At 40.9% G+C, this 22,260-nt stretch overlaps 1 protein-coding gene across 4 annotated transcripts; it reads left to right on the forward strand.

The window, feature by feature from the left end:
* The first annotated feature begins 268 nt into the window (after nucleotides 1-268).
* mphosph8 (M-phase phosphoprotein 8) lies at nucleotides 269-21,813 on the forward strand. Of its 4 annotated transcripts, XM_010742999.3 has the most exons (14): nucleotides 285-627; nucleotides 2,701-2,862; nucleotides 3,340-4,395; nucleotides 4,898-4,994; nucleotides 5,292-5,552; nucleotides 5,699-5,821; nucleotides 6,422-6,510; nucleotides 15,876-16,016; nucleotides 16,378-16,464; nucleotides 16,708-16,862; nucleotides 17,050-17,201; nucleotides 17,335-17,459; nucleotides 17,698-17,781; nucleotides 19,423-21,813. In XM_010742999.3, the coding sequence occupies exons 1-14, from the start codon at nucleotides 526-528 to the stop codon at nucleotides 19,462-19,464; spliced, it is 2,676 nt and encodes an 891-aa protein (XP_010741301.1). In that variant the 5' UTR covers nucleotides 285-525; the 3' UTR covers nucleotides 19,465-21,813. The 4 variants fall into 4 exon arrangements, with proteins under 4 accessions (XP_019131957.1, XP_027146991.1, XP_010741301.1 ...); XM_019276412.2 differs by lacking the exons at nucleotides 15,876-16,016; nucleotides 16,378-16,464; nucleotides 16,708-16,862; ... (2 more) ...; nucleotides 17,698-17,781; nucleotides 19,423-21,813 and adding exons at nucleotides 8,885-11,192; nucleotides 11,368-14,968 and having other exon boundaries at nucleotides 269-627; XM_027291190.1 differs by lacking the exons at nucleotides 15,876-16,016; nucleotides 16,378-16,464; nucleotides 16,708-16,862; ... (2 more) ...; nucleotides 17,698-17,781; nucleotides 19,423-21,813 and adding exons at nucleotides 8,885-10,772; nucleotides 10,894-11,117 and having other exon boundaries at nucleotides 277-627.
* The last annotated feature ends 447 nt before the right edge of the window (nucleotides 21,814-22,260 follow it).

Below are 22,260 nucleotides of genomic sequence, written 5' to 3' on the forward strand. Positions count from 1 at the left end.
GTTAGCATGTGAAATTACAAAGGAAATTCAATCCACACGTCAGAAAATCGCTATTTTTTATTATTATAATTTGTCGTCATATAATCCATGTAATCAATATCTGTCTTTTTGTGGGAATGTTTTTTAACGCCATAAAACGTCAGACAACCGGGTTTTGCTGTCTATTGATGATTAGTATTGCGCATTTCTGCATTGTTTCAGTTAAATCATTTTAGCTGTCTATCTCAAAGCACGCATGAGTTCCTCAGCTCGCAAGCTTCGTCCAAAATGATTGAAAGAACAAAAACTGCTGCACGCCGTGGTTGTGACTGAGTAGCAGCAGAGTAGGACGGAGGCTGTGAGCAGCATTTGAACGCAGCGTTTGCAGGAGCGGGCGGTAGCTGCTCGATAACCCTCCGAGCTGCAGAGCTAGTGCAGCGAGTACGGCCAGGTACGGCAGCGTCCTGCCTCCGTGAACGTGGCCTTTTAACGAGTGCTGAATCAAAATAGCTCCATTTTAGCAAGCCAGCACCAGCCTCCGCAGCCATGGCGGCTGAGGCGGACAAAGTAGAGCCCGCGGACAGCGAGCAAGACGAGGGAGAAGATGTGTACGAAGTGGAGAGGATCATTGACATGCGGGTGGAAGAGGTAAAGCGAAGCTAAATGCTACGTAGCCGCCTGGCTAGCTTGGCAAACATGGCTGGCATTGCTTTCACTCCACTCTCACGACGCATAGCCCACCTACTACGGCGCACACACACTCTCCTGTAACCAAACACACACGTACGGTGTATTTTTAAGTGCACATTGATGCGTTGCTTTGCTCTCGCGTCGCTTATGCGATCGCTCCTGTGCTCGTAGCTCGCCGCTCTTCCACACACAGCGCTGGCATCGTTTTTTCTCTACAACTTCTCCCGTGATGTCCGCTCGCCTCTCCCCCTGCTGAGGCCAAGGACGGACGCTGTGCAAGCCTGCACATATTTTCATGATGGCTGGCGGCGTAAAAGATTTCAGATAATAGTGCTGGTGCATAAAACACAATGCCAGTGAACGTAATGCCCCTGTGTGAATGTAGTAACGCCTGCTTAACGTCGCGTTACCGCCGTAGCCGAGATGACAATGACAGGCTAGTGTGTTTTACCTTTCTGTGCGTGGACACATCAGTATGTGCACAAAGCGTCTTTGTTGACTTTATATCTGTCTATCAACCTAGCCGGGCCATAGTCATGTTACAACATGCACTAATATTCAGTAGCTGTCCTGCTTTATTGAATGAACTCACTAATGAGTAACTTAAATTCTTTTTTTTTTTGTTTGTTTTTCATCAGGACTCCCAAAAGTGACCTCTTTACCTCACACAAATGATAATGTGACACACTGATTACACTGTAGTGCTGAACACAACATGCAAGGAATTTGGGCGAGTGTCTATTTATTTGAGGAATAAACTACTTGTGGATTCTGATTATTATTATTATTATTATTATTATTATTAATAGTTTGTACCGACTTCAACAAAATGTTTCAGCTCTGTTGTTTGTCCATAGATAGATCTATATCTCTATATAGATATAGAGATAGAGATATAGATGCATTGATACTTTATTGATCCAGAGCAAAGTTCAAGCATCCAGCAGCATGAGACACAGTAAACATACATTGAAATTAACCTGTATTACACAAAACTAATGTGAAAGTGAATCTATAAGAGAAATCTGGATTTAAATTAAACCTGTGCAAAATAATCCATCTTTATGAGTAGAAAACTAGATAAAAGTAAAAATGGAAATATATATTTTTTTATATATAGAAATATGAAATGGCCCCTATAATATAACATATTTTTTATATATATATATATATATATATATATATACACACACACACATACTTAATAACTACCACTACTTTATACTTCTTTTGAAGTCCCTCCCCTTATTTCTTCTCATGTTTTGTTTACAAAGTCGTGCTTTGTCCCAAGATGGTGCCACATTTTCACACTTCAGTATTACCCAGCCCTTCATGTGAGTGGTTATGGAGAGAGTACTTTTGTGTGGACGAGTAGAGGTGGGTTGGAAGGGGAGGTGTTTGTGAGTGCCAGGGTGTTTTTACGAGGTTTTAAGGATTCTCCATATTCACTGTGTTTGTTTACATCAGTATATGTAATTAGATTTTCTCCTTCTTCTTCTTCTTAAACAGTCTAAAGTTAGAGATTAAAGGATCAAGAGAAACTAAGTTAACATAGATGAATTGCCGTCTGTTATTATGCAAATAATAAGCAAATTATTGGTGGGGTAGCAACTTGGTAAACAGTGTAAGAGTTCAAAGTCGTGCGATGTTATATCCGACTAAACAAATTTGAAAAATTGATCTTTCATTCAAAACTGTTGAGCTCATAAGTCAGTTTCTGTACATGAAAAACATTTCAGTCCGTACGCTGTTATCTCCCAGTGTTGGACACTTTCAGATGTTGTTTGAGAAGACCGTACATGCATGTAAAAGATATGAAACCTGTCTTATACAGCGTATCATCTGTCATGAAACGATCAGTGAATCAAAGAAATTTGTCCTGCGTTCAAAACACTATAATTATTAATGTCAGCTATCATCCGGATAATGTGTTTACTGGTGAAATAGTCATCAGTTAAACTCTTAACAGCCACCTGCCACCGTGTCAGGTTGTTGTGGATGAGCTTAATATCTCCTCTCTGTATTTTTCAGGGCGAGGTGCTCTACAGAGTCCGTTGGAAGAATTACTGCTCTGATGATGATACATGGGAGCCAGAGGCCCATTTAGAGGACTGTCGTGAGGTCCTCTTAGCGTTTAAGAAGTCCATGGCTGATGCCAAGGCCAAGAAAGAGGCAGAAACCAAGAAAAGCGTGGTAAGTTTTCAAGTTTTAATCAGATGACTGACCATCAAACCCTGTGGCCCGGTGGATCTTTGTTGTAAACAAAGAAAAGTTCAGTCAGTAGTCACCAAAAAGCTTTGTCTGTGTCCCCGCTATCTAACAAACATGTTGAGCGCATTGCCTTCCTCATAAACCATGAAAAGTATTTTAAACGCAGCATTGTTTATTAGCTTGCAATGTTCTTACCTTGTTGGTGTGTTGCTGCATATCTTGGCGTGTTATTGCCACCTGTAGATCAGTGGAGTAGTGTCACACCATTGGTGGAATGTGTATTGCATCACCCATGCTACACGCGTTCTCATGTAAATGAAACAGGCATCCACTGAAAGAAAAGCAGCTCTACAGAGCTACTACAGATATTTAAAACTCCAGAGAACTTTAAACCAACAAGTCAAAAATACAAAATCTAATCCAACTATGTCACATTGCTTGTCCCGTTCTCCTCATTAGAAACTGCTGCCTACAAAGAGTGACGTGTTTGATGCAGACTCCGAAAGTGACAGCGACAAAGACCGTCCAACTGATGCTCCCTTAAAGAAGAAGAAGAAGACAAAGATCCGGGAAGAAGAAGAGGAACCACCTCCGAAGGAGAAAAAGAAGAAAAAGAAAGACAAACGGAAGGAGGAGTTCAGGCCTTTACCGGCACCAGAAACGGACGAGGAAGAAGAAGAGAGAGCACCAACTCCATCCTCTCCTCCCAAGGAGAAAAAAACTGAATTGAAAAAGCGAGTGGTTGACTCTGAAGAGGACGACGATGAGCCTGTTCCCTCCAAAAAACACAAGAAGGAAAAGGGAAAGGAGGGAGGGAAGCATAAGAAAGAAAAGGGAGAGGAGGGGAAGAAAAAGAAAGGGAAGAAGGAAAAGAAAATCGAAACTTCTGAAGACGAGGCTGCAGCACCTCTAGAAGACGACCTGAGCGACGGCCCGTCAGAGTCCCAAATGGACGATACCACATCAACAGATACCGCAGCAAAGTCAGCAGAAAAGTCACGTTCGGACGACAAGTCGAAACAAAAGAAGGGGAAGTGGGAAGTAAAGTTGCAGGGTATTAAGGACCTCATCCACGACAAAAAGAACAGAAAGCCTGACGCCACGCAGAAGGAAAGCAGCCTCCAAAAACTAAAGAGCCTCACCTCGAAAAGCAAGGAGGAAGCTGCCCCACTGTCAGACTCCAGCGACAGCTCCACACTACACAAGAAAGCCAAGAGCAAAGGGCAGGAGAGCTCGTCGGCACCACCAAAAGTCCTGTCTGCTTCCGCGTCCTCATCGTCCTCCTCCTCCTCTGTCACAGCAACTGGCAGCACCAAGGGCAAGGAGGAGGAGGTGGTAGCCAAGGAGGAGCCGGTGTTGGGACCGAAAGATGCCACAGGCTCCACCAACCTGTTTGAGAAGTTCCTATTAAACTGCGAGGCTAAGGACCGCGCCCCCCGCAGACAGCCAGTGCATCAGCCCACGCCAGAAAAGACCACCCCCACCACCACCACCACCACTAGCAAACCCGCAAAGGTACAGTGTTACTGCTTTGCATATTTTTCTACTGTTTTGTATCATATGAAGACATTAGACTTAAAATAGAATACATGTTCATTTAACTTCCCAAAAGTGCAGAGAAGTTGTGGCTTAATAAGATCTAATACCAATCCTCACTTCCTGTTCCACTTCATAAAGTCAGTGTCGGTGTGCTTCCCTAGTCGGCACTTCAATGAATTTCTATGCTGTATAAAAAACCACACCAGCACATCAACAATTTTTTGTCTCTTCGGCCAATGAAAAGCCCAGAGGAAGTCACTGCAGAAAGGAAATGGGCAGTAACAACAATGCTGTTCTTTAGAGGAGAAGGCCGGAAGAACTCTTTGGCACTCATCCTCTCCTATCTGATACAAATGTGCTAAACAAAACCAAAAGTCAGGACATCACATCACATCGTTGACACTGTCTGCTGCTCAGTGGTTTGCGAAGAAAACAACATGGTGTGTTAATACTTTGTTTTTTTCCCCCCCAATAATAGGTAGCAGGAAAGTCTGAGAAGACCTCCAAGCAAAGCAAAGACTCTCCGGCTCAGAAAGGAGAACCTGAGAAGACGGAGAAGGCCAAGCAATTAGATGGTATGCATAACACTCAGGCGCCAAAAATCGCACATATAAAACATTTTGTGATTGAGGTTCAGCAGTAAAATAGCTCATAATATAAATATAGATTCCAATTTGGTCCAGTACCAGTTGTTTTGTTTGGATCTGTGCAGCTCTCTCATGTCAAACACATGAGATACAGTATGTGTCCCTCCATAACTTCAAACAAGTCTTCACTGCGTATGATGATGATTTGACAGCTGTGATGGAGGATGACAAGCTGTCCAGGCTTGTTATCTCCCAAAAAAATATGACGATTTGCTCCTCCTCTAGTCCTCAAGCCTGGCCAGAGTTACGGCTTCACCCTGGACAGTGATGAGAGGGAAGGAGAGGACTCTGCAGCAAAGCAGAGATCTGGAGACGAATCCCGGGAGCGGAGGGAGAAGCCAGAGGATGCACAGCGGCCCGGCTGGGAGAGGAAAACCCCAACAGACGACAGGAGGAAGAGGAAAGAGGACAGTGAGCCCAGGCTCTTCATGGCATGTGATGACAATCAGGACATCCAGGACACACCAGAGGGCGCTGACAAATCTGGTATGCTTCTGATTGTTTCACGTTAAATGAAACATTAGACAGCACAGTGTTAAGACAAACAGAAATGTGATTAAGATTTACAGATAGAATAAGAGGTAGGGTTCAGCCCGTCAGCTAATTATCTCTTTGCATTGTGTGTACTACAGACAAGGGCCAAGCCACTTTGAGTCTCGGGATGGACCTGAACCTGGACTGGATGACTCTGGATGACTTCCAGAAACATCTGAATGGAGAGGATGAGATCCTGTCAGGTCCGCCCTTATCTCCCAGTGAGTGTTTTTCATTATTTTTTAATTAAATAAAAAGTCAAATTTTTAAGTGAATTGAATATTTGGGTGGGGTATAGTTATGAGAGGGGTTTAATATGCAATCATAGGCCCCATTTAGCATTTAGTAGAGGACTGTTGGCCTCTATCTACACCTCCCTGAGCTCCATTGTTGTTGTTTTTGAACCAAATGCACACTTTTTTTTGCCATCTGATATCCAAATGCACGTCTGTTTTTTGTTTCTGTTTTGATTGTTTTTTCATGTGCAGGATTAAGTAGTAGTCTGTCAACACTTACTGTATCATGTAGGCAGCCAATCCACAATACCCCAGATAGTTCATGTAATCACATGGACATCAAAAACTGCAACAGCTGTGCCTGCTGTTGGGGAAACCCTTGAACAGCAGCCGAGGTCTGCTTGTCAAACAGAATGGAATGGGACCATTGCTGTTAATATGTTTCGTGCTAAGAGCTGTGTCCGAGCTATGTTGAAAGAATACAATACATATAGTCTTGAGAAAATCTCTGGCTGTCAGTTGCCAGAGACAGAAATCTATAATGTAATCTCCAAACTTCATTTGGCTCTACCTTGTTCCTGTCAGGTGAGTTGCGGGATGCTGTGAAAAGTGGAGATTACATGGCTGTAAAATTGGCACTTAATTCTAAAGAGGACTACAATCTGGACCAAGAGGTATGTTCTATCCCCTTGAAATGTTTTGTTTTTGTCATTTTTAATCAACCATTTGCCCAAACCATATTCTGCCTTATTTATATCTGCTGATTAGCCTGTGCCTCATTGTGTTTTATTTTTGGTTTACACCTATATCTCTTGAGCCTTCAATTTCAAGTCAAAAGCACATTTTACAAATTTTTCAGCTCGCACCTTGGTTGCCCCAGTGTGTATGTGTGGGAGTGTTTGTGCAGTAAGGTATGAAAAAAATGTGAATTTTGTGGCTGACCAGTATAACACAGTTATACACAGTCTGTCACAAATGCCACTAATAAGGTTGAATACTTTCCCAGCCAGGTCCTCCACATTGCAAACACATGAACTGACACTGGGTTAAAATTATACTTCATGATGGATATGGTTGAAAATATTTTAAAAGTATTTAACCCAAACAAAAAAAGGAAATGGGAATTTATTTATTTATTTTTTGCCCCCTCTGGAATGTATCCATACGTGAAATATTTGAGTGGTATTTGTTATGACGCATAATAGATGCCAGTAGACACATTTTCTGTCTCTGTTTCAATCATCTGTTTCTGATTTGACTTGATCATATTTGGAGCTTCTGGAACCTCTTCTGGAATATCTTAGAAAACCCTCTAATAAATTGTCAAGTCAGCAGGTATGGAAAATACTGAACCATTTAACATTGGGGAAATGGCTCACTAGGGCTACATGATGTAGCTGAGAGGACTTCTTATTCCATCACATTCAAAGGGTCTTAATAATCCACATATACAGCGCTGAAAGATAAAGGAATCAGTCTCTTCAAGATCTACATCTACAGTCTTTACGGTTTCATGCCTACTGATATTCAACAGCCAAGGTGTTTTTCACATTTTCAACGCACCTTTGCTTCTGCAACAAGGTAAGAGTGTGACCTCAAATGTTTATATTTGTTTATGGCAACAGAAATATGATATTTAAATTAAAGGTCCATTGTGTAACATTTAAAAGAATCTCTTAGCAAAAATGGAATATAGCATGTTTTTTACGCGTTGAGGCTACCATAGTAGTTGAAAAGTTGGTTGCAAGTTGCAGCCTCACCGCTAGATGCTTTAAGGTGATGATGTTTGCATTTTATGATGCAAAAACTGTTTGTTAATTGGTAGGTTTTAAAGTTAAATATATCCACATTGTATTAATTAGTCAATTAAAGGGCCATACCGCTTACTTTAAACCTAAACTGTATTGTTCTTTGAGGGCAAAATATGTAAAACACTAACGGAAATCTCCACTGAGCCTTTTTGCTTTTTGCTCTAATCACTCACTGCTCTAAGCGTCTTAAATTAAGCTAGATTATTGTGTCGACCGAAAAAATGTTTAGAATTGCACTTTATTGTATGTCTAATTGTACATTGGTCCTATGACTCATTACATATTCATCATAATGTGTGCATATTAGAGACTTTGGTGTCATTTTTCCTTGCAGTGAACAAGCCAATGGAAAAAGCCACTGAACACATGAAGTAACAGGACAAGATGAACTCTTTGAAGCAGGTACATACTGTATATGCTTTTAGAACATGTATCATCATCATCATGATCATGGCACAACATTATGTATTCAGTACACTTTTTTTTTTTTTTTTTACCTCAGCATCAAAAATTTTAAAACATAACATGACATCTAAATTAAAAACTTAATGTTATGTGAATGGCTGAACACTATTTGAGTGTTTCCATGTTTTGCCATCTGTGCCTGGCCTAATCCTGGACACTGGTTGTTTTTTTTATTTTTTTTATTTTGCCACATTGAAGACATGTGTTAAATCACCACTCTTGTAGATAAATATTTTGTATATAGCATTTGTTTTGATTGCAAGCCATGAATGTAGGTCTAGTCTCAGTGCATATTCTGTTCTCTCCATGTAGCATTTCATCCAACACCCCATGACTACATATACTTGGTTAGACAATTACAATGTCGCAACGCTGCTTGATCCAATAAAGCCATTAACTATTCTTGAATGGGTCACATGTGGTTTTTGTACTGGAGATTTGAAAGGTGTCAGGGGTTTTTTGGTACCGATGTTGGACTAAAAAGTGATGTGTGGCCATCACATTGACTTCTGTTTGAATGAGTTGGATCTTGGTGGGGTAATGCCAAGGTGCTGATGCGTTAAAGAGATTGAAAAATGTGCAACAGATTTTGAAAAGGCAAAACTAAAATAATGTTACTTGACTTATCACCACCACTTGACAGCCAAAATTACATTCAAATTTTAGCTTTTTTTTTTGTTTCCTAATGGATCTGTGCTTTAAGTTCACTCAATCAAATTATTCATGAGGTCTGATTTGGCGATGAGTCTTACATATACTTGTTCTTTTGCAGGCTTGTACTATTGGTGAGACGAAGTCATATGAAGGAGAGAGGAGCTTGATTGAAGAGAGAAGTTCAAGTGATGCTCTTAGGTTGACTTCTAACCCTGACAGTGCACGAAATGAAGAGGGTACTCCAAAAGTAAAAGAGATTATCCCACAAGATTTGGATGGTCGAAAAGATGGTGAAAAAATGCCAAGTAGTCCTTCCAGTACAAACACAGAGCGAGTGACACTAAGGGAACATGAAAATGAGAGGGATATAACTGAACCCAAAAACACTGCTTGTGATTCAGCTACCATGCAGGAAAGTCAAGGAAAACAATCCCTAACCCCTAACGCTAACTTTGATCATTCAAATTCAGACAGAAATGCAGAAAGGATGCTGACAAGGGACGATGAGGAAATAGAACAAAAAGGAATAGCTAACAAACTAAGTTCCACCAAGGAAGCAAATGACTCAAGTGAAGAGGCAGAAGATGTGGTCACAAGTCAGATAGATAGTACAGATCAAGTTCTGTTTGAGTCAGGCACAAAGGAGATTGCTAAAACACAATTACGTCGCTGCAGGAAAATTGTGGAGAGGAAGCAACCAACACGATCCAGTTCAAGGACCTGTAAGAAAGTGCTTGAAACAAAACCAAGCACAGCAGATGATGAGAAAAAGGACTTGTGCAAAAAGCACTTCTGTTTGTACTGCAAAATGTCTTTTACACAACTTGCAAAGCATTTGGAAAGGAAACATGCAGATGAAACGGAAGTTGCCCATGCAGTACACTTTCCCAAAGGTTCCAAAGTCAGACAGAATTTGCTTGACCAAATCCGTAATAAAGGAGATTATGAACATAATTGCCAAGTTCTCAAAAGTGGCGAGGGGGAAATTGTCACTAAGAAGCAGATAAAAAATCCTAGCGTATCTGTCCGTGACTTTCTGCCTTGTCAGCACTGCTTTGCTTTTTATCGCAAAACTGATTTGTGGAGACATGAGCGGTCCTGTAAGGCCAGGAAAGGGGATCAGAAATCCTCTGAAAGGACAAAAAGGAGTGATAGTGCTGCTTCCCTGCTGCTTCCAATGTCAGAGTTCTTAACCGGAGGCTGTGAGGAGATCATCCACATCATGCATCAAGATGACATCTCGAGGCATATCAGAAATGACCCACTTATTTGTAAATATGGCAATGCATTGGCTGTTAAGTATGACCATGACAAGTCTCAGTTTGCTTATATTGCACAAAAGATGAGGGAACTGGGTAGATTTGTGCTCGCTGTAAATGAGCTTGATAAGAGTGTGAAGTACTTGCATGAAGTATGTCTACCATCCAGATTTGAATTAGCCGTTGAAGGGGCTAAAAAAGCTAGTGGTTTTGATCCCAGTTCCAGTAAGTTTAAAACCTTTTCCCTTGTCTCAAAGATTGGATACTCTTTGAAACGAGCTGCAGAAATAGCTTTCGGGGAAAGTCGCATGACAGAAGACAGTGACACTGAAAGTGAAGTGAAAAAGTTCATACAGCTTCTTGATACGAAATGGAATGAGTGTTTTACTCGCAAAGCTCTTGCATTATCTTTAAAGCAAGAAGTCAAGAAAGTGGAAGTAGACAAATCAACTGTGACAGAAGATTTGATAAAACTTCACAGGTTTATTACAGGGGAAGAAGATGAAGCCAGGAACGAGCTGAAAGAAAGTCCTAGTTTGTCAACATGGAAAAAGCTCAGTGAAGCCACTCTAGCAGATGTGTGTCTGTTTAACAGAGGAAGAGTAGGAAATATTGGTAGAATGCTCCTGCAAACCTATACTTGTAAAAAGAGTAGGGGAACATTTGTGCCCTCTGCAGATCAAATAAGGAAAAGCACAAAATTGGAGCTTGACCTTGGTGCCAGTTTTACCAGGTTGGAACTAGAAGGTCAGTATGGAAGGAACATGCTGGTTTTGCTAACAGAAAGGATGGTTTTGTCAATCGATTTGCTCATCGAAAATCGAGAACAAGCAGGTGTGTCAAAAACTAACCCATATTTGTTTGCAAGGACTGAAGGTCCCTCCTTCATCAGAGGATTGGACTGTTTCCGGAGGGCTGCAATGGAATGTGGCGTTAAAAACCCAGAAGCACTTCTGTCCTCCTCATTAAGAGAGCAAATTGCCAGCTGCTGGCAGCTAATGAGTCTCACTGAACATGAACTGGAAAAAGTGGCCAAACTGGTCGGAAGGAGCAGCCAGGAGTGTTACAGGCTCTCAAGAAATCCATCACAGCTGGAGGAAATGAGCAAACAACTTCTTAAGATAGATCAAACACTGCCATCAAGTCCACCTAGCACTGCTAGAGATGGTAAGTACCCTTTGCTCCTCTGGATCCTTTTGATTACAAAGATTACAACGTATAGTTAACATTTGTAATTTAACAGTCTCTGCTCCAAGTTGCTTGTTTTGGAGACTACTGAATTCTACATTTGATGAAGATTATATTTCTCTTCTATAACCACGATTCTCTATGCTCTTCTTAGGAACTGTACAGAAGGCTGCTTTAAAGAGAAGACCTTGGACTGAGAAGGAGCAGGCTGCAGTGAAGCGTTACTTATGTGAATTTATCAGAACGATGAAGGTTCCAGGCAAAAAGGAGTGCAATGCTTGCATAGCCGCTGAACCAGATCTTGGTGGAAGATCTTGGACAGATGTCAAAAACTACGTACACAACACACTACAGACAATACGGCGGAGAAATAACCAGCAACACTCTGAAGGGAATGTAAATGAGAGTACGAAAACTACAGTCCAAACCACAAAGAAAGATTTGGAAGACACAAACCTTGTTTGTATGACAAGAGTGCATCCAGATGACCTGAGAGAAAGTTCAGATTGTTGTATGACAATGGTGCCACCAACCAACTTAAGAGAATCCTCAACACCATTCTCCCAAGAAATTACTTCAAGTTATGCATCCTTATGTTCTACTAGTACAGATATGGTCCATACGAGTCAACCATTGATTTCAACGTTCACACCACTCAATGCTACTGATACACAAGTTGTTCCTACATTTACTCCACACAACACTACCAATGCACTTATGCCTCCTGTATACACATCAGAGAACAACATAATTATGCCATTGTCTCCTCATTATACACAGAATGCCACAAGTATGGCACCCCCTTCTGTGTATGCACCACAGGACACTACAAGTTCACCAATGATTCCTACTTATACTACCCTTAATGCTCCAAGTACCTCAATGGTGCCTACATTCACACCATTGAATACTCCAAGTTCACCATTGATCCCTACATACTCAACACTAAATGACAGAAGTAGGCCTATCGTTTCTTCATTCACACCTCTGAATCATTCAAATACACCAGCTTACCCGACAAACCCATCCAGAGGCCCCACAAATGCACAGGTTGTCCCAACAATTCATAGACCCAGTATTCCTGGCAGAACACTAATGGGACAGGAAAGTACATCCACGCCCACTGCAGTCCCTACAGCTGCCAAGCCTCAAAAGAGAAACAAGAGATTATGGAGTGAGGAGGAGCAAGCAGCAGTGAGGCGTCAACTTGGAGACTTCTGTAAACTGGTCAAAGTGCCAGGCAAAAAGGATTGTGATGCGTGTTTAGCTGCTGAACCTGCCTTGAATAGCAGAACATGGAGGGAAGTCAAATATTTTGTACATAACTCAATTCAGTCAATGAAAAGAAGAGGACATCCAGTTGCTTCCAAACAAAGTGGAGGACAGGAACCAGAAATTCATAATCCAAACATAGAGTGGGATGGTCCTGTTTATCTGTCCCTGTAAATATTTGTTATGAACTTTACTGATCACTGATCAGTCACATTTCAGAGCTGTGTGAGGGCTTTAAACACAAATTATTAGGAGGTTCTGCATTCAGCAGATGTGAATTGTACTGTCAGTGAACCTTGGTCTCACTAGCTATACAGATCATGACAATTACAGACTGCTCTACCCGTCGCACTTTTTAAGAAATTCTTGAAATATTCAGAATCATGTCCAATGGACCAAGCTATTAGTGTGCATGAATATTCAGAACTGGTGGAACAAAGGCCGTTTTTAACTGTAGCTTTGGCTCAGAAAAACCCAATATTGGTGTTTAATATGGTTAGATTGCATACATGTATGTAACATAGTCAAATATGTAACACTGTCAATTTGTTAAATCATTGCCAGTTATCTCTAGAAATGTTTGAGTTTTAAATATGTAATCATTTAGTAAATGTGAACCTATTTTTTCCAGGATTTTCAGTCTGCCACAAGTCATTAGCTGCAGCAATAAGCTGATGTGGTACCCAAACACGCTTCCAGAATTTTCAAACACAATATTTGTGAAAATGGTGAAAGCATTCACAATTGTCTGGGACTCCCCAGCCACCGTGACCAGGGCATTTCACACCCTACTCTGGGCAAGGGTAGTCTTAATGACTGTACATTTCTAGAGAGATTTTTACTTTTACTTCAAAACTTAGGCGTCTATCTTTCTGCCTGTACTGTTTGCAGTAGCATTTTTATCAATTTTGATGATCAAAGAAGAAATCTTACCAGCAAATCTTTGCCACCAGTCCCTCCAACGTGATAGATGTGCAGTGACTTGCTCTTCATAGTTCTCAAATGCCTGGCCCAAATGTATATTACTATTGCTTTAGCCAGTAGCCTATATTGTAGATGGCCCCTGATAGCCTGCAGCAGTAATGGCACACCTTCCTTGCTGATGTTAGAGAATTAGGAGCTACGTGTGTATACCTCTTCCTTAAATATTATTATTTTTTTTTTTTCCTTTTGAGGATCCTGTCGATAAATGTTCATTATCATCATTTGTGTTTGTTTTTAATAAGCTGCCAAAAGGTTTGGTTGTATTTTTGTATCACTATACAGCAACTGTGTAGAACATTTTAGTACTTATTTTATTTGATGTACTCTAATTTGAGGTTAAAAAAGAAAACACCACCACATTGATCTTATTTGTATTACTTCATTTTAAGCTCTTATTATCTGGATGTTTTTGACATTCATATCCAGTTGCCAAGATCGATTGCCTTATTATGTTGATTATTTGATTTTACATTTGTTTCCCCACTTAATGTTGATTGCATCTCACAAGGTCATTACAAAAGTTAATACATGACAAGATTTATAATATCTTGATGTCACCAGATGTTAGACAATTGTTGAAAAGATTAGTTTCCTTCCCTGTTGACGAGATGTTAACCATATTCAGATTGTTGTTAGCATTATCACCAAATGCACCAGAATGCAGATTAGGGAATTAAAACCATTAAACATTTAATTTTAGTACTTCATTGAATTTTATTTTGCATACGTTTCATTTTATCCCTTTTTTTTCTTTCACATACAAACCTTGCTGAAGGTTTAACACTAAATATTAAACACATTCAGTGTGCATTTACCAATAGCAGGCTGCTGGTCACAGGCTTTGCGACTGTAGTCCTGGTTATACATTTAATTTAAAAAAAAATTGGTCACCACAGTGTATTTTTTTACACTGCATTTAACATGCAGTCTAAAGTAATTTTCACAATTTTCTTTGAGATCAAAAGGAGCAGAAGTTATGGTTAAGAGTTCCAGATGGCACTGCTGCTATTTGTGATGGACAGAATATTTTGTATTATCCTTAGTAGTATCTGTAGTGAACCTGTGTAGAGTAACAAGTGTTCACCGTTTCATACCAAAGCAGTTAGTTCAGACATAACCTAAAATCCTGACCGTGAGCAGGGTTGTTAACTCATTCACACCAACAGCAAATTGGTTTCCCCCGTGTCATTGCCTCCTTGTGAAAGGGGTATATCTGTTTTGCAGTATATACAGTAGTTGGGGTTACACCCCAGATACAGTGGTGTTTCAAATGATAAATTATCTTTCAAGCACTACCATTGCTGTTAGGTGTTGCAAAGCAAAAAAAAATGTTTTCTGTAGTAGGCGACTTTCTTTCATTGCTATTGTATAAGCACACAGTGCGTGTTATTCTTCTTTCTGGTGCAATTATGATGCCTTCAGTTAATGCTTCTTATCAAGTATTGTAAGGAACCTATGACTTCTGCTTGTACAATAAAATGATTCTTGGCTTACAAAAACATGTTTTTATGAAAAGGCCATTGTGTTTTTTTTTGGGGGGGGGGTTTACAAGGTTTTATGTTAATGCTGTTGCCTTTCCGCAGACTTTTTGTGATATGAATTTGTGTGGATCTTTTAAATACATCATCATAGTTTGACATGTTAGCATGCTAACATTTGCTGAACATGAGTATACCCAACGTGCAGCAGAGGCTGATGGGAATGCCATTAGTTTTGTTGATGAACCAAAGAATTTGATTTCGCTAGAGGAAAGGGTCTTCCCTCCCTCACTTTCATTCATTGTCTATGTCACTAAACCAATGCTGTTTCTCAAACACAAACCAGGAAACGTCTTCATGACTGTTTTGCAGCATAGAATGCAAGACAGCCACTGACATAGAATTGATTGATGACATTGATTAATGCCTTTTATTAAACCAAGCCAGAATACAAAGGTATCTTAGTTTAGTTCATAAAGTTCACCTGGATAGCACATGTCAGTGTTTGGCTACTGCCAGCGTGACATCGGGTAACGTTTCCCCCAAAGTTGAATATGGCTTAACTCCTTCACCACAGTTTGTTTGTTTGTTTTGCTCTGGTCTACCATGTGGGGATTTAGTATGATTTGGGCCAAAATCTTGGGATCACATCATTAATAAGTCATTCGAATGCATCCTACAGGCAGCATGAACGTCAAATAAATGTACAAAATGCAAGTGCAGGACTAACACCATAACGCCATGCTTGATAGCTCAACATTGTAGCAACGTACACGAATGTCTTATTACAAACTCAACAGTGTTGACAGATGATGTGACTGTAGAAAGGCAGCATTGTGCCTTCTGCAAACTAACATCCACAGCAGGACGGTGTGATGCTGGTCACTTTAGCCCCATGTGTTTTTTTGTTTTTTTTTTTTGTCTCCAGGATGTCAGTGGTATGTCCCTGAGCATGCTGGCAGCAGCGGGGGGACAGGACGACATCCTCAGGTTGCTGATAAAGAAGGGGGTCAGAGTGAATGGACGACAGAAGAATGGCACCACAGCCCTGATGCACGCTGCTGAAAAGGTAACATGGCCTCACACCCAAGATCAGAAGAGGGTCCTTTAGAGGGTATGTTACTGTGACGCTGAAGGCAATTGATACCTCAGATGTTTCTCTCAGGAACAGGTGGAGACAAACCACCCAAAAGAAGATTAAATATTAGACCAAATATTGGCTGTCCCCATGTTTAAATAAGCCACGGTTTGCTAACAAATCTCCAGTAGGTGATAATATGCCAGTGTTGAGTGTCGTTGCACTGTCTAATTGATGCATAGTATGAAACACTTGTGGCGCACCAAAATGATGTGTTTATTTCATTTACACTTCTTAATGTGTGGTATTTTCGGACTCATTTGTATTTGTTTTCATTTCCATCTCTTGTTAGAATTTCTTGACAACGGTTGCTATCCTGCTGGAGGCGGGCTCGTATGTCAACGCTCAGACACTAGGCGGGGAGACAGCACTGATGAAGGTAATGCCACATCACACACAGATGTCTGTGTCTGACAGAATAATGAAATCAACGACCACTTGCACCAGATATAAGTGTTTAAGCGTATTGTTAAAGGAGTGATTCAACATTTAGGGAAATGCGCTTGTTTTCTGTCTTGCTGAGAGCTCATCTATTCTAAATTCAATGTAGTCTCCTTATCCTGAGGGATTTACAGTGGGACGCAGGTTGTGTTGGTAAATGTTTTCCCGTCCTTCGCTTCAGGCATGCAAGAGAGGAAACACTGACGTAGTGCGCCTCCTGGTGGAGAACGGAGCTGACTGCAACATCCTGTCCAAGCACAAGAACACCGCTATGTACTTTGCCAAGCTCAGCAACAATCTGATGGTGTGTGATCTCATCAAGGACCACATCAGCATGTGAGTGATAAGCACAGCTTCCAGCCTGACTCCACACTGATGATGGGGAAAGGATGGACTACAGCTGGATTTAAGAGACAGTGTGTGTCTCTTAAATCCAGCAGCAGAAGTTTTAAAAACTTGATACTGCGTTTTACATTTAAAGAGATTCATACCATTTTCCTGTATACGTCTCTCCGTCTCTCAGGCTGTCCAGTGTGGCGGAAGACACCATCCGAGCATACTTTGAGTCTCGTCTGGTGCTGCTAGAACCTGTCTTCCCTCTTGCCTGCCACAGGCTTTGTGAAGGACCAGACTTCTCTATGGAGTTTGGATTCAAGACACAGCCACAGCCAGAGGGTAAAACACAAACTTTCTATTTGGAGTTCATCAAGACACTGTTTTTGAGTCCATCAGCACCACGACAACATTCTTTCTTTTGTTCCTCTCCCACAAATACTCTCTGTCCCTCCATCCCACCCTCCCACTCCAGGCTCAGGCATCCTCCTCTTCATCTTCCACGCTAACTTCCTGAATGAAATCACGGCCAGGCTCTGCGGACCGTGCAGCGTCCACGCCGTGGTTCTGAACGACAAGTTCCAGCTGCCTATCTTCCTGGTTGGTTCAGACTATTACAGCAAATTTAGTTACACTTGGTAAAGTATTAAATCAGAATAGCAGCAGATCAAAAGATTTTGATTGTTTCTGCAATCACACATGCATACATTGAGTAATTGCCTCTTTCATTGTAGATTACTGTAAGTGAACAAGCAGTTATTTATTAAAACAGTTGTGTTAAGTGACAATGTGCTTATATTTCTGCTAATTTATTCACATTTGTCTTTCAAACATTCAGGATAGTCACTTCATCTACTCCTTCAGCCCGGTGCCAGGCATCAACAGACTCTTCATTCGTCTAGCAGAGGCACCAACAGCCAAGGTGATGAATATATACAGTAATACAAACACATGCACCATTTTAAACACTCACATAAAAGCATCTGCTGCCAATCAGGCCACCATGGCGTCTGTTTTCGATGTTTACATTTTCAGCCATTTAAAGGAAGGATTAAAGATCTGTCAGTCAGGTAACGATTGCTAATGTCAGCATAAGTGTGCTAGGATGGAGTAGCGCTCTCGGCCAGAATAAAGGGGCAGGAGACGAGCGTCCACGCAAGCTCAACGGAGTAACTGCAAGGACAAAAGTACGTAGATAACTGTGGTGGAAACAGAAGTGTTGGATCATGTGGAGTATACAGAAGGACAGCTGACAAGTGAATTATGTTTCAGCTCTTGTTTCATGGATGTTTTGACACATTTATTTGTCTGTTAAGACTTGTATTAAGGTGTAGCTGACAAGCTGACCACAGCTGCCAGACTCGATGAAGACTCGATGATACCCCCGCATCGAGAAAGACAGCCTCCTTATTCATTTCAATGAGAGTCTGCTGCGGGAAGGAGTTAAACTTCTTTCAGCTTTGGTCGCAACATAATGCAATCCTGGAATAGAGGGCACGTTTTATTTCATGTTCTTACCTGTACTTGCAGCAGAACACGACACCACCTCACAGTATTTTAGTGAATAAGGAATAAGACACAAAGTTCTTAGCTGAGAGTCTCAAAGGTTTCCTACAAATAACATAGCTTGCCAAGTTCCTGTCAAAGTTGACAAGCCAGAATCAAGAAGACCGTCTGTGCCCTCTGAGCTCACACTCTGTCTCAAACTTTATTCAGGAGGTACAGTTTTGTGGCAAAACTTCCAGTGATGGAGATGTGTCAAGAGAAACAGCTGAGGTCTTCCGGTCTGGGTTGAAATGCCCTCAAAAACCTTGCTGAAATAAATCAGTGGTTTCATTTTCACTTACTCAGGGCTGGAAGTTGATACAATCAGTAGATCAGACAAAGTGATTTCGTCAAGGAAACGCAGGAAGTGAGCTTCTGTCAAGTGCTGCTGGCTTATACTTTTCTTTTTGGGTGTAAGTCTGTCACTGTGTTTTCCAACTTTCCAGTGTCAGTGGCACTTAAACCCAATCCTGTCCATTCCGAGAAGACATGAATCTTTCAAAGCAGGCTACAAATATGTAGGGTTTTTTTTTCCGAAAGGCTCCGAAAGTTCCCAACACAGCTGGATGCTGTTGTTTTGTTTTAAGCAAATATTACTCAAACAGTAAATAGTGCATTTGTAGACACAAGCGAGTATTTACAGCAGTAGGACAAGTGTGTGGGGGATTGACTCAAAATAAATCTAAGTGTGTGTGTGTGTGTTCATGGCAATGAAGCAACATGATTTGATGTGTTTTTGGACAACAATGGAACCCTGTGACACAGGATTAAGATAAATCAGGATTTTATCCACAGACGATACTTAAAAGGATCAATTCATTGCTGCTTTTGGTCTTCGTGTACAGAATATATCCAACCCTAGTCTTAAGCTCTAACATAAATGTTACTCATATTTTTCTACCAGTTTAAAAGCTTTAAAAAACAAAATGAACACGCTGTCACCTCAGTCAGTATAAGAGGCTAAAGATGAAGCATTTGTGGTGGTAACAGTTTCTTTTCTCTGATCTCCGGTCCTCAGGTCAAGCTCCTCATCTGTGCGTACAGAGTCCAGCTACAGTGATCCGATCATGTCAAAGGTTACATCAAGCCTGGCCAGCACACCAATAAACACACTACCACCGCTGCACGCACACGTGCTGAGGTGCAGCTGAAATGCTTTGCCGAAGCTCATTGTCTTCTAAGTGAGGACGAGCTTGTTGGCGCCACGGAGTGCTGACGTCAGTGCAAATTTCTAAAGACTGAAGCTCATTGATGATATCTGAATCGTGTCCAGACCCCAGCTCTGCGCTCTGGCCTACATATGCAGCACAAATGTGAGGATCTCACAAGGTCTAATAAACCACGAGTAAACCCTCGAGCGAGCCCGTCCATTCGTTGGGTGATACCATCGCTACGCAGCTTCTGGGTGAAAGGAAGCACTCAGACGCTCCCTCCTCTCTCACTGTAGTAACCTCCAAGACTGAAACCCACCCCCCACCCCCCCGAATCGTGCCTTTCTCTGAGTTCCACCTTCTGTGAGCGTGGGGTATGATAGATGCGTGTGTTGTTTGTATCCAACCCTAGCCTGTGTGTAAGTATGTAGATTGATCAAGGAGAATTTTCCATCAAGCTTTTTTTCTTTTCTTTTTCTTGGACCAAGTTGATGCTGTTTTTGGTAACACATTACTTTGTAAAGGATCTCTTTCAGTGTATTAACCTTTATATCAGGACTTTAAAGTCTTGTTTTAGACGTTCATAGACCAGTTTGTCATCAGCGGAGTAGCTACCGATCTCGGTCACATCACTTTCGAATCAAGACAAAGTTGAAATGCTGATTCAGCTCTCGTGGGCACAGACACAACGTACTTTATGTGCATCCTTAAATGTGTTGTTCTATTTCTTTTTCTTGCCCAGTGTCTTGTTTACAACACTTTCCCATAGGTCACTGCACCAGACTGACGTGATTACAAAGTTTTTAATGAATGAAGAAAAGTTCCTTTTGCCTTCCATGCAGAATTGCTGTTTATATTTTCTGTTGTGTACATATTCACATACTATATATAAATATTTACATACATATATAGTTATAAAGTGGTCATCTGATGACTGATAATGTTTGGTTGCCACTATAGGAGTGGGTTAAGTTATTTAGTGTGTACAGTCAAATTTCCTTTTTAAGGGCTAACATTTATTTTTTCCCCACACAGACGCTTTACAGAGCCTGTCAGTGCAGGACCGCTATTCAAAAGTCACTCCCCTTCACTCTGACAATCCTTTTCATAGAGGGTAGAGTTGATGTTAAACAGCAAGACATAAAACCCAAATGTTGTGAGAACACGACTTGATTTCACCCGTGTGATATCGCCTACGAACGCAGCCTCAAAGCTTTGAGCAGTTCTGCTGAAATGTTTCTACTTTTTTTTTTTCTGTCAGACATTGACAAGACGTCTCCACGCTGCCTTAAGATCCAGCTTTCACTTTTCTTTCGCGTTCCTATTTTTGAGACGGAGACGCAGATACACATAGACTCAAAGTAAAAAGGTTGATCCTGCTTTTCTGTCACTTCCTGAACATATTCTTCTCAGTCACTTCACTATAGAGCTGTTCACCACCTGCCTACTTGGTAGTCAACACCAAGTCAACACCTTCAGTCATATTTAATCTTTCACCCTACATGTGTGAGGAATCAGTATGTGGAAAAAGGTGTTTTGGTGTAGATTTCTGGAGATCATTATGTTAGCTCTGGCCAGCTCTGTAGTGAAGTGACTAGTGGGATTGTGAACAGAACCAATCAGTGTGATGGAAAAGTTAAGACAATTAATGATGGCGCGTTGGACAACAAAGATATGACCCTTTGGAATTAAGAGGCTGGTGTCTGGAGGATCACTATCCCCATCCCATCCATAAATGATCTGGAAAACCAAAGATGATTCCAGAGCAGATCTTACAAGTGATGTTGCATGTTTTTTATCACACACTTTGCTATTACAACTAAACACTCTGCAAATCACTGAGCTCTTTTTTTTTTCAATGTAGTTTTTCTACTTTTCTTGTAAACTGTCACAAGCAAGGCAATGCAATCTGAAACCCTTCAAGTATGCATCCACAAATTACCAATGATCAATATGTAGGATCTGTAGTTCTGATGAAACAGTTTTTATGACACGTGGTAGTCAACAGTTTGTCTTGATGTTTGTGCTTACCCATGACTACTTTGCCAATCCCCCCCGTCAACCATGTTTCGATGTACACACCTTTTACTTTGAGGGTGTTGCCAAATGTTTGGCTCTGAATATTCCTGCAGGTAGATGATAGTATGTGTATGTGAGAAAGAATGATTTCCATGTTTGTATAGATGTTGCAGCCGGTCACTGTTTAACCCTGAGGCTGTGTCTCTGTTCTAAATAAAATGTGTACATATATTTCCACACTGATTTCTCTGCTTGTGTTCATTCAATCGCGTTCAACCGATTTCGAGGTTGGTCACCAAGATACATGTTTTTTTTGTTTTTTTTTAAATAAGCTGAGTTGATAAGATATGACAGGTCCTTGTTGAGCACCTTTAACCCCACAGGACCCCATCTCTAACAGAGCAGGGTGTTCATAATCACATGTGGATATGCGATGATTAACTATGCATTTAAATTCGGAGTTTGGTGTGTGTCACTACTTTACACTAAGGATATATTCAGTTGATCTTTTAAAAAATGTGGACACCTCTTTAGAAAAGTTATTCTCAGTTTTGTTTCAGTTTTCTTCTCATGAGTAAACTTTCTGTGATCTCAGTAAATGCTGTCAACTCTACAGCCTAATTATTTCACTCGAACAATGAACTCACAAAAAAAGGAAAGCAATGTAAGTAAATACAGACATGGCC

Source organism: Larimichthys crocea, chromosome XVIII, assembly GCF_000972845.2.
Source record: "Larimichthys crocea isolate SSNF chromosome XVIII, L_crocea_2.0, whole genome shotgun sequence".
NCBI classification, from domain to species: Eukaryota; Metazoa; Chordata; class Actinopteri; family Sciaenidae; genus Larimichthys; species Larimichthys crocea.